This window comes from Pleurodeles waltl, chromosome 9 (genome assembly GCF_031143425.1).
Source record: "Pleurodeles waltl isolate 20211129_DDA chromosome 9, aPleWal1.hap1.20221129, whole genome shotgun sequence".
Taxonomy (NCBI): Eukaryota; Metazoa; Chordata; class Amphibia; order Caudata; family Salamandridae; genus Pleurodeles; species Pleurodeles waltl.
In genome coordinates this window covers 327,445,916-327,461,290 of record NC_090448.1, presented here as the reverse complement: position 1 = coordinate 327,461,290, position 15,375 = coordinate 327,445,916, and the positions used below count along the sequence as shown (strand labels likewise).

General features: G+C 43.8%; 1 protein-coding gene across 1 annotated transcript in view; it reads right to left on the bottom strand.

The window, feature by feature from the left end:
* Positions 1 to 15,375, bottom strand: part of LOC138259639 (cadherin-related family member 4-like) — a 40,457-nt gene that overhangs the window by 11,035 nt on the left and 14,047 nt on the right. The window contains exons 4-5 of the mRNA XM_069207496.1: positions 11,388 to 11,477; positions 2,168 to 2,270 (exon numbers count right to left, since the gene is read on the bottom strand). Of these exons, the coding sequence (XP_069063597.1) occupies positions 2,168 to 2,270; positions 11,388 to 11,477 (193 nt within the window). The remainder of the gene's footprint in view (positions 1 to 2,167; positions 2,271 to 11,387; positions 11,478 to 15,375) is intronic.

Here is a 15,375-nt window from a genome sequence, read left to right as displayed (position 1 = left end):
CATCAATCTGGTGGCAGGGCAATCTTATATCTTTGTGAAAAAAAAATGTTTGAAAGCTTATATGACCTTTCATGGGGTTTAGCAATATAGTTGCATTTATTTTTATAAATGTAGGCACCCCCTCTCTGTAGTATGAGTGAAAGTATGCATGGATTCTGCCTCCATGCTAGGGGTGTTAACTATGCGCTTGGTTATGCGGGGTCCCTGTCCTCCATGGATTACATAGAATAGCATGTAGCTAAAACAATGTTTTATCTGCAGGCCAGAATTCATGTAGAGGGAGAGAAAATTCAGTGTCCAGAGTCACGTAAGACATGAAACAGAACCAAAGCCCAGAATATAAACTTCTATGTCTAGGACCATAATATTTAAATTCTCCATTTTCTACCAAGCAGCAAGATTAAAAATTAAGGGCCCAATTTAGATATTGGCAGAGAAGGAGTTCCTTCACAACGGTGATAAAGTTCACTCCCCGTCGAGTCTATGGTCCACTTGCCTGATATAAAACTGGACGGACCATAGTTTTATGATGGAAGACAGTACGGATTTTTAAATACTTTTAAAAAGCTTGCGTTCGGATTTTCTTTTTGAAAAAAAAAATCGCAACTTTGATTCACGGCTTCGTCATATGTGACGAAGCCATCCACCTAAGTAATAATGTATTAGCAGGAACCACCTTGATGGCGGTTCCCGCCTATGCTTGAAATGTCTGCTGGGCAGAAAGAAATTTCAAAATTTGGTGGTTGACACCTCTGTCAGGGCGAGTAATTTACTCTATTGCCCTCTTGGAGGGTGAGCTGGCCGCCAAAATATACATGAGGCCATAAGTACCTAAATGAACATTAGGATACTGATCCTGAAGTGGTTATATCTGCAGAAAGGGATGGAGAAGAAAATCAGTTATGACCGGGAGAATTAATTGACCTGAAATTATATATGATCGTTTACTGTTCCTATAGGTTTGATGTACTATGAACAGTTGTATATCATACTACTGATAACAGAAATATTGACCTACACATATAACTAGACTCCAACTTATAGTCTTCCAACATGTCTTTGAGGGTAAACATACATAGGAAAGCATAGGATTACTATTCCAAATCCACATCTATTTACCTTGACAATACGTTAGTCAATATTGTAGAGTAAATTTATGTGCAGGCCAGTATTAAAATTTTTATATTATGGTACCACACCACCCTCTGGGGGCCCCCTGCACATGTTCCCTGCCAGTATTATCAAGGCGGTGCTACCACCATGAAATTGCTGGCAGAGAATGAAGTTGTAATCCCCAGGGCAGTGCTGCTTGAAGCGCTGCCCTGGCGGATTAGGACTCCCGCAACTTCCAGACTGGCAAGATCTCTGATCCTGGTGGTGCTGGCGGTCTCACTGCAGCATGACTGCCGTGGTCTTAATATGGTGCTCAGACTCCGCATTGGCAGTGGTCCGACCGCCATGGCGAGTTTGGCGGTCTAGTGACCGCTAGACTCATAATTGGGGCCTTAGTTTGCTTATGTTGCATCGTCAACCAGATGGGAACAAGGGACCGGTAGGAGTCCTCAGGACATGTTCAAAAATGGCAGGAAGAGGCATATGGAAGGAAAGGACTAATGTCCAAAGAAGTGTATAATGCAGAATGAGAGTGTGAGATACTGGGTCACACTAGGAGTCTGGTTACCCATTCGGGAATCCCATCTCTGCAGCTACTCTATGGACCATCAACAACCATCAGGTGGGTGAGGCTGACTGGCGGTTGCATCAACAAAGGACATTTAACCCTAAAGGCAGTGCACTGGAGCATCAGGGACTAAAAGGCAAGAGAGAAGGGTGAAGAGGTAGGAGACAGACAATGAAATAACAGAATTGGGGGTGATGCCCCCATGGTCTCTCCAGATACCATTGGCAGGTGGAGTCTGTCCTGGGGCAGGTGGAATGATTGTGTGGAAGTTCAGATTACTGATGAAGTGGTGAGGAGAGTAAAATTGAGGGCTCACAATAGCAAAAAGCTTTGCTGTCAGTGACTGAACCAGACAAAACTGTGAGACCTGGCTTACAGGTTAAAGTACTACTCAAATGATGTAATGAACTGCCAATCTATGTACCAGACAGCGTTTGGTTACACTATTGACCTTTGTGTTGGGTAAGTATCTATGAGTTCACTTACCACTCCTTGGTGGGACCCCACCGTCTTTAACCACAATGTCAACTGAATATTGAAAGTTCATCAAAGCGATAGTTGCAGCATCATAGTTGAGTGAGTCACTGACCTGTGAAAAAGGAGCCAATCATCAGTGGGTATCAAGGAAGAGGAAGAACATGTCTTAAAGGGGTAAAAGTACTAGGCAAGTACATAGCACAGTCAATAATTGCTACTGTCCAATCATTTAAAATCCTGACAATGATTACACATATTACACTTCTAAGGTTAACCTGTATATCAGAACAATGAATAGAATGGGTATTACCCTAGAGGCTAGATCTAGGTATACTAATTGATGTGTTATAAGAGTAAATTAAATGCACTATATTACCCAGCAAAGATATTGAAACACCTGCAAAACGTTTGACTCCAGGATATCTATTCTGTTGTCAAATTGTTGCACTAATCTTGAATCGCTCACTTCATGTTGGTCCTTTTATGTTAATTATTATGCACATACAGGGACAGTTCAGAAATTTGTAACCCATATTAGGACTGATTGGGCAATTTCTATGTACATAGGACCCGAATCAAAAGGTTTTTATGCTCCTAAGTGACAAAGACTGCTGGCACCAAGTCATTTCACTGTTAGTGCACAGCCCCCGACAAAATGCAAAACTGCTGTTGCACCCAATAACCCACAGATATATTGTGTGTCATCTGCATACAAATGGAAATTCAGTCCTCTGTCTTGGAGAAGACTCATGAGAGGGATGCTAACAAGCAGTGGCAAGAGAGAGGATTCTTGGGAAACATCGAAGTCAAACACCAAGAGAATAGATAAAAAATGCCATCGTTTAAATGTATGTGATTTAATTATTCACATTTAGCACATCTCACACCTAAAAAACAGCACCTTTGTGCCCATGTTCTGTAGATCACAGCCCTCAATGTGAGACACCATTAGCAGACTTTCCACGCATGGTATGGAGCACTATGGTAATCACATATTTTGGACTGAGGTAGGTATGATCCTAGAAGACTTTACACACATGGTATAGTGCTTGTTAGAAATGGGGTCTTTGGTTGGCAGTCAGGTTACCCCCTGTCCAAGCAAGGACCCTCACTCTAGTCAGGGTAAAAGAGAATCACCCTCAGCTAACCCCTGCTTACCCCCTTGGTAGCTTTGCACGAGCAGTACGCTTAACTTCAGAGTGCTAGGTGTAAAGTATTTGTACCAACACATACAGTAACTTAATGAAAACACTACAAAATGACACAACACAGGTTTAGAAAAATATAAAATATTTATCCAAATAAAACAAGACCAAAATGACAAAAATCCACAATACACAAGTCAAGTTATCACTAATGCAAGCAGAGTCTTCAGGTAATTTTAAACACATGCTTACACTGTTAGCGTGAAAATGTACCTTGAGTGCCTCAAAAATAACCCCGCATGGGCAAGTGTGCATCAAAAAAGGCTTGCGATGCGTTGATTTCACTCACGAGCGAGACCTTCCGTAGTTTTCCTTTCATCAGGTCGGGGCGCGTCGTTTCTTCTCTCTGCAGGAGAGTGATCCGTCGATCCGGTCAGCACTCTTGGGTCCAGGCAGGCCTTGCTTTGTTTTTACATGCCCAGCAGTACTTGCGTCGGAAATCCAGCTGCACGATGGTCCGAAAACCACACAGCGCGGGTTGCGATCTCCCAGCCTCCGTCGGCGATGCTGCGCATCGTTTCTCCAGCTCCGAGCATCGATTCTTTGGTTGCATTTGCGGCGAGTGTCAATTTTCAGCCACAAAGCTGGCAGCACGTCGATTTTTGAGCCGCAGATCGGTGTTGCGTCGGTCTTTTCCCCGCACGGCGGTCAGTGCGTGGATTTCTTCCTCTTGGGCTGCCAGCTTCTCATTTCAGGGTCCCAGGAACTGGATGGGCACCACAGGGCAGAGTAGGAGTCTCTCCAGGTGCTGGCAGAGAGAAGTCTTTGCTGTCCCTGAGTCTTCAAACAACAGGAGGCAAGCTCCAAATCAAGCCTGTGGAGATCTTCACAAGATGGAAGGCACACAAAGACCAGTCTTTGCCCTCTTAGTCTGGCAGAAGCAGCAACTGCAGGATAGCTCCACAAAGCACAGTCACAGGCAGGGCAGCTCTTCTTCCTCAGCTCTTCAGCTCTTCTCCAGGCAGAGGTTCCTCTTGGTTTCCAGAAGTGTTTTAAAGTCTGTGGTTTTGGGTGCCCTTCTTATACCCAATTTCTCCTTTGAAGTAGGCCTACTTCAAAGTAAAGTCTCTCTTGAATGTGAAATCCTGCCTTGCCCAGACCAGGCCCCAGACACTCACCAGGGGGTTGGGGGTTGGAGACTGCATTGTGTAAGGGCAGGCACAGCCCTTTCAGGTGAGCGGGACCACTCCTCCCCTCCCTCCTAGCACAGATGGCTCATCAGGAAATGCAGACTACACCCCAGCTCCCTTTGTGTCACTGTCTAGTGTGAGGTGTAACCAGCCCAACTATCAAACTGACCCAGAAAGGGAATCCACAAACAGACAGAGTCACAGAACTGGTATAAGCAAGAAAATGCTCACTTTCTAAAAGCGGCATTTTCAAACACACAATCTCAAAATCAACTTTACTAAAAGATGTATTTTTTAAATTGTGAGCTCAGAGACCCCAAACTCCATATGTCCATCTGCTCCCAAAGGGAATCTACACTTTAATCAGATTTAAAGGTAGCCCCCAGGTTAACCTATGAGAGGGACAGGCCTTGCAACAGTGAAAAACAAATTTAGCTATATTTCACTGTCAGGACATATAAAACACATTACTATGTGCCCTGCCTTAACCATACACTGCTCCCTGCCCTTGGGGATACCTAGGGCCTACATTAGGGGTGTCTGACATGTAGGAAAAGGGAAGGTTTAGGCCTGGCAAGTGGGTACACTTGCCAAGTCGAAGTTATAGTTAAAACCGCACACACAGACACTGCAGTGGCAGGTCTGAGACATGATTACAGAGCTACTTATGTGGTTGGCACAACCAGTGCTGCAGGCCCACTAGTAGCATCTGATTTACAGGCCCTAGTGCACTTTACTAGGGACTTACTAGTAAATCAAATATGGCAATCATGGATAAACCAATCAATAATACAATTTACACAGAGAGCATATGCACTTTAGCACTGGGTAGCAGCGGTAAAGTGCTCAGAGTTCAAAAGCCAACAGCAATAGGTCAGAAAAAATAGGAGGCAGGAGGCAAAACGATTGGGGATGACCCTGCATCAACTCAAAAGTCTAACAGTGCTCTATGGTAATCAAACAATTTTGGACTGAAGTGGTGAGGATTCTGGCTGAGTTACCAGGAAGAAGGGTGCACCAGGACTTAACATCCTGCATAATGGGACTGATACACAGACTGAAAACAGCCAAGCACACTTGGAAATTTCAGGATCTCGCGCAGGGACTTGCCAAGCGTAATATCGCGATGGCATGGAAAACCAGACAGGCATAAGACGCACAGGTATGGACTATGGTTAGTGTTAGAAAAGGGGTCCCTGGCAGGCAGTCAGTTTGCACTCTGTCCAAAGGACCCTCACTTTAGTCTGGGTGAGGGAGTTACACTCCTAAGACACCCCCTGCTCACACCCTTGGTACCTTGGCACATGCTGTCAGGCTTATCTCAAAGACAATGTGTAAAGTATTTACACCAACACACATAGTAATACAGTGAAAACACTGCAAAACGGACAACACACCAGTTTCGAAAATAGGCAATAGTTATCTAAATCAAACAAGATCAAAACAACAAAAATCCATTATACACAATTCAACTTGTGAATTTTTAAAGTAAAAAGAGTCTTACACCATTGAAAACAATGGAAATGTTGTTGTTACAGAAAGTACTTGGTTTGCGTAAAAAATAAAGCCGCACGGGCAAGCGGGCACCAAATAAGTCAGCGGTGCGTCGATTCCTTACTTGCAAGTGAGGCCGTGCGTTGTTTCTACTTCGGTCAGGTAGGTGATGTGTCGTTTTTCTCTCCAGCAAGAGAGCGATGTGTCGATTTCCTGTCAGGGCACCTCGGACCGCGAAGGTTCACAATGATTTTGATGCTCAGCGATGATGCATGAGAAATCCGGTTGCACAGGGATGGAAAACTGTGTTGCATGGGGCTTGGTTCATTTTCAGCAGCCGCAAGTGAGTGTTGTGTCGTTCTTCAGCCGCGATGCAGGCAATGCATTGATTTCCCAGCTGCGATGCAGGTGGTGTATAGATTTCAGTGGCTAAGCGGGTGGCACATCGTTTTTACAGCCGCGTTGCAGGTGGTGCATTGAAATTTTCCCTGCATGGCTCCCTGTGCGTGGATTTCAGTCCTTGTTCTACCAGCTTCACCTTCAATGGCCTAGGGACTGGATAGGGCACAACTTGGCAGGGCAGGAGTCTCAGCAGAGTACAGGTGCTGGCAGAGGAAGTCTTTGATGGCCCTGAGACTTCAAAACAGGAGGGAAGCTCAGTCTAAGCCCTTGGCGATTCTTCACAAGCAGGAATATACCATAAAGTCCAGTCTTAACACCCTTTCATGGGCAGAAGCAGCAACTGCAGGATAGCCCAACAAAGTACAGTCACAGGCAGGGGCAGCACTTCTTCTCTGCTGCTCAGCACTTCTGCTTGGCAGAGGTTCCTCTGGGTTCCAAAAGTAATCTGAAAACCTGGGGTTTTGGGTCCACTACTTATACCCCTTTCTGCTGCCTTTGAAGTAGGCAAAGTTCAAAGGAAAGTTTCTGTTGTTTACAAGATCATGTCTTGTCCAGGGCTGGCCCCAGACACACACCAGGGGGCTGGAAAATGCATTGTTTGAGGGCAGGCACAGCCCATTCAGGTTTAAGTGACCACTCCTTCCTCCATTCTAGCCCAGATGGCGCATCAGGATATGCAGTCTACACCTACACCCCAGGGGATTCACAAACAGACCAACTGTCAGTCTGACCCAGACGAAATACACAAGCAGGCAGAGTCACAGAATGGTTTAAGCAAGAAAATGCCCACTTTCTAAAAGTGGCATTTTTAAACAGATAATTTAAAAAACAAGGGACCCCAAAACTCCTAAGCTCTATCTGCTCTCAAAGGGAAACTGCACTTAAAAGATATTTAAAGGCAGTCCCCATGTTAACCTATGAGAGAAATAGGCCTTGCAACAGTGAAAACAAAATTTGGCAGTATTTCACTGTTAGGACATGTAAAGCACATCAGTACATGTCCCACCTTTAAGATACACTGCACCCTGCCCATGAGGCTACTTAGGGCCTACCTTAGGGGTACCTTACATGTATAAAAAGATAAAAAGGGAAGGTGTGGGCCTGGCAAGTGCGTACACTTGCAAGGTTGAATTACCAGTGCAAGACTGCACAAACAGACACTGCATTGGCAGGTGTGAGACATGTTTACAGGGCTACTCATGTGGGTGGCACAATCAGTGCTGCGGGCCCACTAGTAGCATTTGATTTACAGGTCCTGGGCACCCCTAGTGCACTTTACTAGGGACTTACTAGTAAATGAAATATGCCAATCATGGATAAACCAATCAGCAATACAATTTACACAGACAGCGTATGCACTTTAGCACTGGTTAGCAGTGGTAAAGTGCCCAGAGTCCTAAAGCCAACAAAAACTGGTCAGAAAAATTAGGAGGAAGGAGGCAAAATGTTTAAGGATTATCCTGCAAAAAGAGCTAGGTTGAACAGTTAGCAGACGTAATGAAATGGTTCGAGGGCTGAAATAGGAGCCTTTATTGTGCAGTGTGAAGGGAGGAGAGGTTGAACAGGTGTTACAGATGAACAGTACATTACTGGCAATACAAGCCAAAATGGATTCCCTCAGTATAAAATGTATATCACGTATCTGCTCATGACGTGTCCGTTGAGCTGCAAACATACCACGCTATTTATTGTCTGTTGTTTGACTGCAGTGTTGGCTGCCGCAAATCTCAAGGGGTAGAGGGCGCAAGGTCGACGTGGACGGAGCAAATACATCATAATTAAAAAAGACGTTCCCGTTCCCAGTGCCGTTGCCTCATTCCTTTTCTCTTCCCTTCGGGTGTTCCCAGCACAGGCTCCCCAGCAATCCTGGTACTGCTCTCATGCTAAACGTAGCATGAGACCAGCGCCAGGATTGGTCTGAGCGCCTTGGTTTGCTGCTCAGACACTGCATGGGAGGCTGCACAGTTTCTCAGCCGGGGTGGAGAAACCTAAGTGCTCATGTGTGTTTGGCCAGCCTGAGACTGCTGGTCAACACACATGCACACTTAAATGCACTCCACTCCTTCTCCCCTCTCCACCCTCCTGTGGCCCAGCCCCATCCCTCTACGCACACGCTGCGGAATGAACCAGGAGCTGTAAGACAAAACGATCATGAAATATCGTTTAAATTTACAGTTTCTGGCTCTTAGCCAGGGGGGCGCCGCTCCTCCGCTATTGCGGAGGAACCACTCCTGGTTAAAGCCACAAATGTTCTCTTTTATCCATGTAGGTTGCTACTGCAGTTAAATGTAATCAAATGCAGGTGTATGCCAATCCCGTTTCCTCAGAATGAAAACAATAGTGCATGAAGTCTTTTACAGATGCTATGATTTTTTTTTTGTTTCAAATAGAACTGAACAAATCTTTTCCACTATGTTGTATAGCAGGCATGTGTGGTAGGTTTATGTACCTCAGGCAGGATTTGGGTGCACTTCTCTGGAAGTTTAATGTACCCTATTTTCCAGATCTCACATGCCAGACTGCTAGATTCAACTGCCTGAGGTCTGTGTGTCTGAGTTGATCCTGATGCTGAGTCAGTAAATCAGATCTCTGCGGAAGCCTTTTGTTACAATGCATAGATATTCCCAGCAGCAATAAAAACCACAACTGTTTCCCAAATTGAGCAACTCTATCATGTGCCAGTGTAGTGAGCTTTTCCGTCATGTAAATTGACCTCACTTTACCCCACCATAGGGTTAGAGCAGGCTCCTGGGGTTGTTTACACAGTTGGTCAATACACATCTGTGCGGCTGAGAGGAGATGGAAAAACAGTTTCCCAAGTGGCGTAAATGTAGGGTATTGTCTTTGGGCCCCTGGACTGTCGAGCAGGATAAGGAGGGGATTGTTAGGCAAGATAGTACCTGCAATGTCCCGTATTGTTTGAAGAATCACCTCACAGAAAGACTGAATGTGTAAATAGGTAAGAAAGTCCCTCTGTCAATGCAGCCCTTCCAGCATGTGGTCGGACTGCCAAATATCCTATGAAGCAGAAATTGGGGTAACCAGCGGGTTAACAATTTGTAAGCATTTTCTTTATAGTGCAAACAAATAGAGGATTTGACCATGTGCAGCCAAATTACTTTCCATGAGTCTTTGATATTTCTACCCCCAATTCCCTTTCCCAATGCATTTCGTCGGCATAGTTTTTAGCACAGTGAGATATAGTATGTAACAATAAAGCCAGAAGATGCCCTGCATTGACATTAGTAGTGAACAAAGACTCAATAGGTGTTTCTTCCCTCTGAAGCGCTCTCCTGGAGATAGCACGTCCATCGCAATGTAGATCCTGTGTAAGCCTACATGCATCGTGCCTCGTCAGAGCAGAGGACTTAACCATCTCCTCTCATATGCAATTCATCCCCATTGTAAAACTCCCACAAGCAGGGAGGTTGACCTTTGTTCCACCAAAGGATCCCCAGATCCAATCTTCCTGGTGAGAAATCCAGATTATTAGCCAAAGAAGAAGAAATGGGTAAGACAGAAAATTCTGTTTACTACGTACTGTATGCCAGTACAACAGAAGTGTGTTTGTTAATGGTAGTAGGGGTGGGGAGCATGACCAAGCTCTCTCCGGGGCCACAATAGATCTTGGAATGGATGAGAATGTTTGCTCCATTTGCACCCAAGGCTTGACCTCATGGTCATGGTTCCAATCAAGCGAAGGGCGGAGCTGAGTCACTTTGAGGCACGCCACTAAGTCTGGAAACCCCAGGTCCCCTTCTTGAGGAGATTTTAGCAGAGATGCCTGCACCACTCATGGATGTTTGGCCTTCCAGACAAGCCTCAGCATCTTACGCTGAAGCAGTTGCTGGGTTGCAGGGGGAATGGCCACTGGGAAAGTCTGCAGCCCATATAAGAGTTGAGGCAAGAAATTAATTTTGAGGCTATTTAGTCAGCCCTGCCAAGCAATTTCTAAGTTCCCCCATCTATAAAGGTCCTTGAAAAGAGCTATAAACAAAGGTGAAATGTTGCAATCAAATAGTGCCCGGCTGTGACTAGGTAAATGTATCCCTAGATAACAAATAGTGGACTCAGCCCAAGTAAAGCCTGCCTGCTGAATAGGATCACGTAATTGGCCCTGTGGATGTGCCACTCGAAGCCCCAAGGATTTGGAGTAGTTAATATGAAAGGTAGATGCAAAGCAAAGCTATCCAGTTCCACTTGGAGCACTGGAAGGGTGGTTTCTGGCTCAATGACAAAGCAAAGGGTGTCATCCACAAAGAGAGACAACTTGTGCTCCCTGACCCACCCGCATACCATGAATATTAGGATTATTCTGTATCCGAGACACAAAGGGTTCCATAGTCAAGGCAAATATCAATGGGGACAAGAGGCAACCCTGCCTCATCCCCCTCGATAATGCCATATCTGCAGAGTATTCCCCTTTGCCCTTACTTTTCATGGTGGATTGCCTATAGTTTGCTAAAATTAATGCCTTCATCGTAGGGCTCAGTTGAGCCTTATCGAGCACTTTCGACAGAAACTACCAATCAACTCCGTCAAAGGCCTTCTCTGCATCTAAGGAGAAAAGAGCCATTAGCTGTTTCCAATGCTCTGCCACTTCCATGAGGGCAACTGACAATCTAGTATAATCCTTTGCTTGTCTATGTTTAATGAAGCCGGATTGTTGAGGAGCTATGTGTTGAGGCTTTCTTGGTGTAGCCTGGAAACTAGTCTTGAAGTAAATATTTTAACATCACAATTTAGTAGTGCTATCAGCCTGTAGGAAAGGCAGAGCGCTAGGTTTTTATCCAGTTTCAAAAGTAGGACCAGGTGGAAACCCGGCACATAATCTGTTACCACTCCTGACTCTCAAAAAAATGTAAAGACCTTTTCCAGGGTTTCCACTAAAAGGGAGGCGTATGCTTTGTAGTAGGAGATGGGGAAGGTGTCTGGGATTAGTGCTTTTCTGTGGGGTAGAGCATTAATGGCCACTTCAACCTCCTCAGGAGAGATTACCTCCTTGAGGAGGCTCAAATTAGCTGCCACATCGGGTGGCATAAGGCTCAGAAGATATTCATCTTGGAGAAAACCATCAATGTCCTGTACCTGAAATAGGGTAGAATAATACAGATTGATGGTTTAGAGGATCCCTGAGGTATTGGAGTATAAATTATCATCCTCATCTACCATTTTTAATATGGTTGTGTGAGGCCAACTTTCTAAATTTATAAGACAAAAGCTGATTAGCCTTATCTCCCTCTTCGTAGTAGGTTTGATTTATGTATAATAAATTTTTTGCAACCTCCTTCACACCAAGCTGTTCTAATCCCCCCGTAAATTGTGGAGATCCCCCTCATTTATGTGTCACCACAGCCATTAAGATTTGGGCTTCTAACTCTTGCATATGTTGCTCAACAAGACGCTAAAAAAAATACAAAAACTGAGAGCACAGAAAGTCTGAATACTAGTCAGCGTGCAGAGAATGAGAGACCCCTAAATGTCCCAAGATTAAATATAGAAATTACTAGACAAGGTGCAACTGTACATGACAAATCGACTGAATTAGTAAATAACTATTAAGTAAATATTTCAAAAAGCATCCCATTGCAGAAACGTTTTAGGGTAAAGTTGGATGATGTCTTGAGACAATGCATTCTTCAAGAATGTGATTGCACATTACTGAATTGGTAAAATGTGACCACAGATGGAGTGACTTTGAAAAATTAAAAAGAAAATTGGCAAAGAAACATGAAAAGAAAAAGAAGCCAACAGAGGTGCAGAGGCTAAAGGAAAGCCACCTTCAGATACCTTAAATGATGGGGAGATTTTGGCTTATCCACTAAAGGAAATACCCGGTGGAGGATATGTTTATGTGCCTTTGAGTACGGTTGATATTGCAGTTTTTACATACAATTGCCCCAAGTTGAGAAAGAACCCATTCAATGATACACACAGGTTGAAAGGTTTGTGAAGATTTCAAAAGTGTTTTAGATTGATCTGAATACTATCTTTGACATTGTTGTTCCGAATGACTTGTGGTCTGAATGTAGAATTATGGTACAGTGGCCAGATTCAGAGCCACTGTCAGATTCTCGCATTGGTGCACCATCACCTACTGCGCTGGAGAAATACGAGGTGATTACTTTCCTGAATGTCACAGTTCCTCCAAAGGATTTAGAATATTTAATATTGAACTGAATACAGCATTGAAGTGAAAGAGCCTGTACATAAGCATAATGAAAAGTTGTTTTAAGTGTTTTAGCAGCAATACAGGTCAAACGCATCTTTAGCCAAATGATATGGGATTCTTTATTTCGTAATTTATTCTTGGTATGAGACCAGAGATTAGTCAGCGTATACAGCAGAATGTGATTTGTTGGCAAAGTCGTTGGATGAGATCTTGAAGTATGCCAGGTACTGTAGTGATGAACAGGAGGTGAAAAAGAAAGAGAAGTTTATTTTGGCTAAGATGCAAATGAGTCAGAGCTTTTCAGAATCAATCGTTTGCAGGAAATGTTGGTCCAATGCAAATTGATGGTTTCCAGAATGGCATGCAGGGAGTTTGGTTACAAACTGGAATGCAAGGTATTCAGGGAAGCATGGTTGCCATGCAGAGCAGAGGTCGAGGAGTTCTGAGTAATCCAAGTACAGGTGTAGATGTTGCAACATTGAAGAAAATGACTCCTTGTCACTTCTGTAACAAAGTCAGGCACTAGAAGCGCGAGTGTAGGATTAATCCACAAAGAATAACAAATAATTAAATGCAGGTAGGAAACCAGATGCAAATGCAGGATGCACCTACCTACCAAATGAAAGTGCCAGTGCAAAGCCAAGTTCAAAAGTTACAAGTCCCACAATCCCCTATGGCTCAACAGAATGTGGGTAATCCTAAAATGAACATGAACCAGATTCCAGAGTGAATAAAAATTAATTTCAGGTCCAGAATCAAAATGCAATTCAACAATTTCCTATGATTGACAGTGAGAACTTTGACTCAGACACATCACAGTGATGGCGCCTGAGGGGAGACAGATTGTGTGCTTGGTGCAACCTTGGAGATAGACCAGAGTAGACCATTTGTAGAAGGTGAGGTATATGGCCACCTAGTGTAATTTCTAATTGACACAGGTGCTACCCGTTCCACTGTTAGAACAGCGGAAGTCCCAGACCTACCCCTCTCAGGAAAGAAGATCCAAGCTGGAGGTGTTACAAACAAACAGATTACAAATCTAGTCTCAAAAGAAGTCCCTGTAAAAATAGGTTCATTTGAAGAAAATCACCAGTTTGTTGTATGCGGTTCGAACCCTGTAAATCTTCTAGGATGCGATCATTTGTGCAAGTTAAACTGCACAATCTATTGTACTCCAAACAGGAACAAATTCCAGACTTATGTTTAGGACGTCAAGATTAAGCTAGCTCTGCAAGATGCTGTTGGGCTTTGCCCAGCAAGAACAGTAGAGGAATTGCCCCCTGCATTAAAAGAGACTGTAAATCCAGAAGTATGTGATTTCATATGGAGGGATGTAGGACTAATCAAAGGTGTAGAACCAGTCCGCATTACAGTCAAGCCCAATGCAGTTTTACCGAGAACACCACCATATCATATGACCCCAGAAATATTAGCAGGGATAACATAATTAATTGAAGAAATGTTACAAGAAGGAATTTTGAGAGAAATAATCGGGAGCCTTGCAATTTATCGATTATGGGATTACAAAAAATGAATGGCAAGTTTAGGATAGTACAGAATTTACAAAAGGTGAATGACATTATAATCCCATGATATCCTTAGATACCAAATCCAACCACTATACTTTACCAAATTCCGTGCACAGCAGAATGGTTCACTGTTGTGGACCTTTGTCAAGTTTTCTTCTCGATTTCATTGCACTAGGATAGCCAATTCCTATTCTCATTTGTGTTTCAAGAGAGAGTTTTAGCATGGTGTTGAATCCCACCAGGACAATCTTAATTCAGATCTTGAAGAAAAATCTGCAGACACTGAACATGCCTGATAATTCAGTCATTGTGCAGTACATTGATGACCTACTTGTGGCATCATGCACAAGAGAAGCTTGCAAACAAGACACCAGTGCTCTATTAAATCATAAAGTGTACCTGAGAAAAGTGCAGTATTGTCAAAAAGAAGTCCAATATGTGGGACATATAATTGAAAAAGAAGCAAGGAAAGTGTCACATGAAAAGGTAGAGGACATCTTTGGGATGGGGCTTCCGAAAACACAAAGAGCAGTTAGAATGTTTCTGATAATTGTTGGCTATTGTAGACCGAGGATACCCAACTTTTCATTGGTGGCATAGCCTTTACTGAGGCTGACACACAGATATGTGCCTGATTCAATTCCATGGGACAACAGATGCATGAAAGTCTTCCTAGAGCTGAGTAAGTCTCTCCCATGCCCCAGCACCTGGAATGCCTGATTATATCAAGAGCTTTACTTTGTTTTGCATTAAGAGGTTTGGCTTGCACTCTCCCAGTGCTTACCCAATTGCATGGAGATGCGAGAAAACCCGTAGCACATTTTTCAATTACCCATGATCCTGATGCTGCAGGGCTGGCTGGTTGTCCTTGAGTCCTGAGAGATGTGAAAGCTTAATGATGTGACATCCATTTCCTGTTATGGTCCCTCACTCAGCTGAGGTTTTGCTTACCAGAACCAAAACCAAATACATGACCAATTCAAGATCAACCAAGTGTGAGCAGCAAATCTGTACCTCAGAAAATATTGAGCTAAAATGCTGTCAAGTTTTGAATCCCAGTACACTCCTCCTCTTACCCAAAAGTGATGTATCTACTAAACTTGATCCTCACTGTGATTCATGCATGAGGCCCAGACCCAAAATAAAAGATAAGACTTTAATTAGTCCTGATTATGTTCTTTTTGTTGACGGCTCATGCTTAAGAACAATGATGGTTCCCTGAGAGCAGCTTACGTTTACGCTGTCTGCAGCATACAAGAGACTGTAGAAGCCTCCTGCCTTCAAG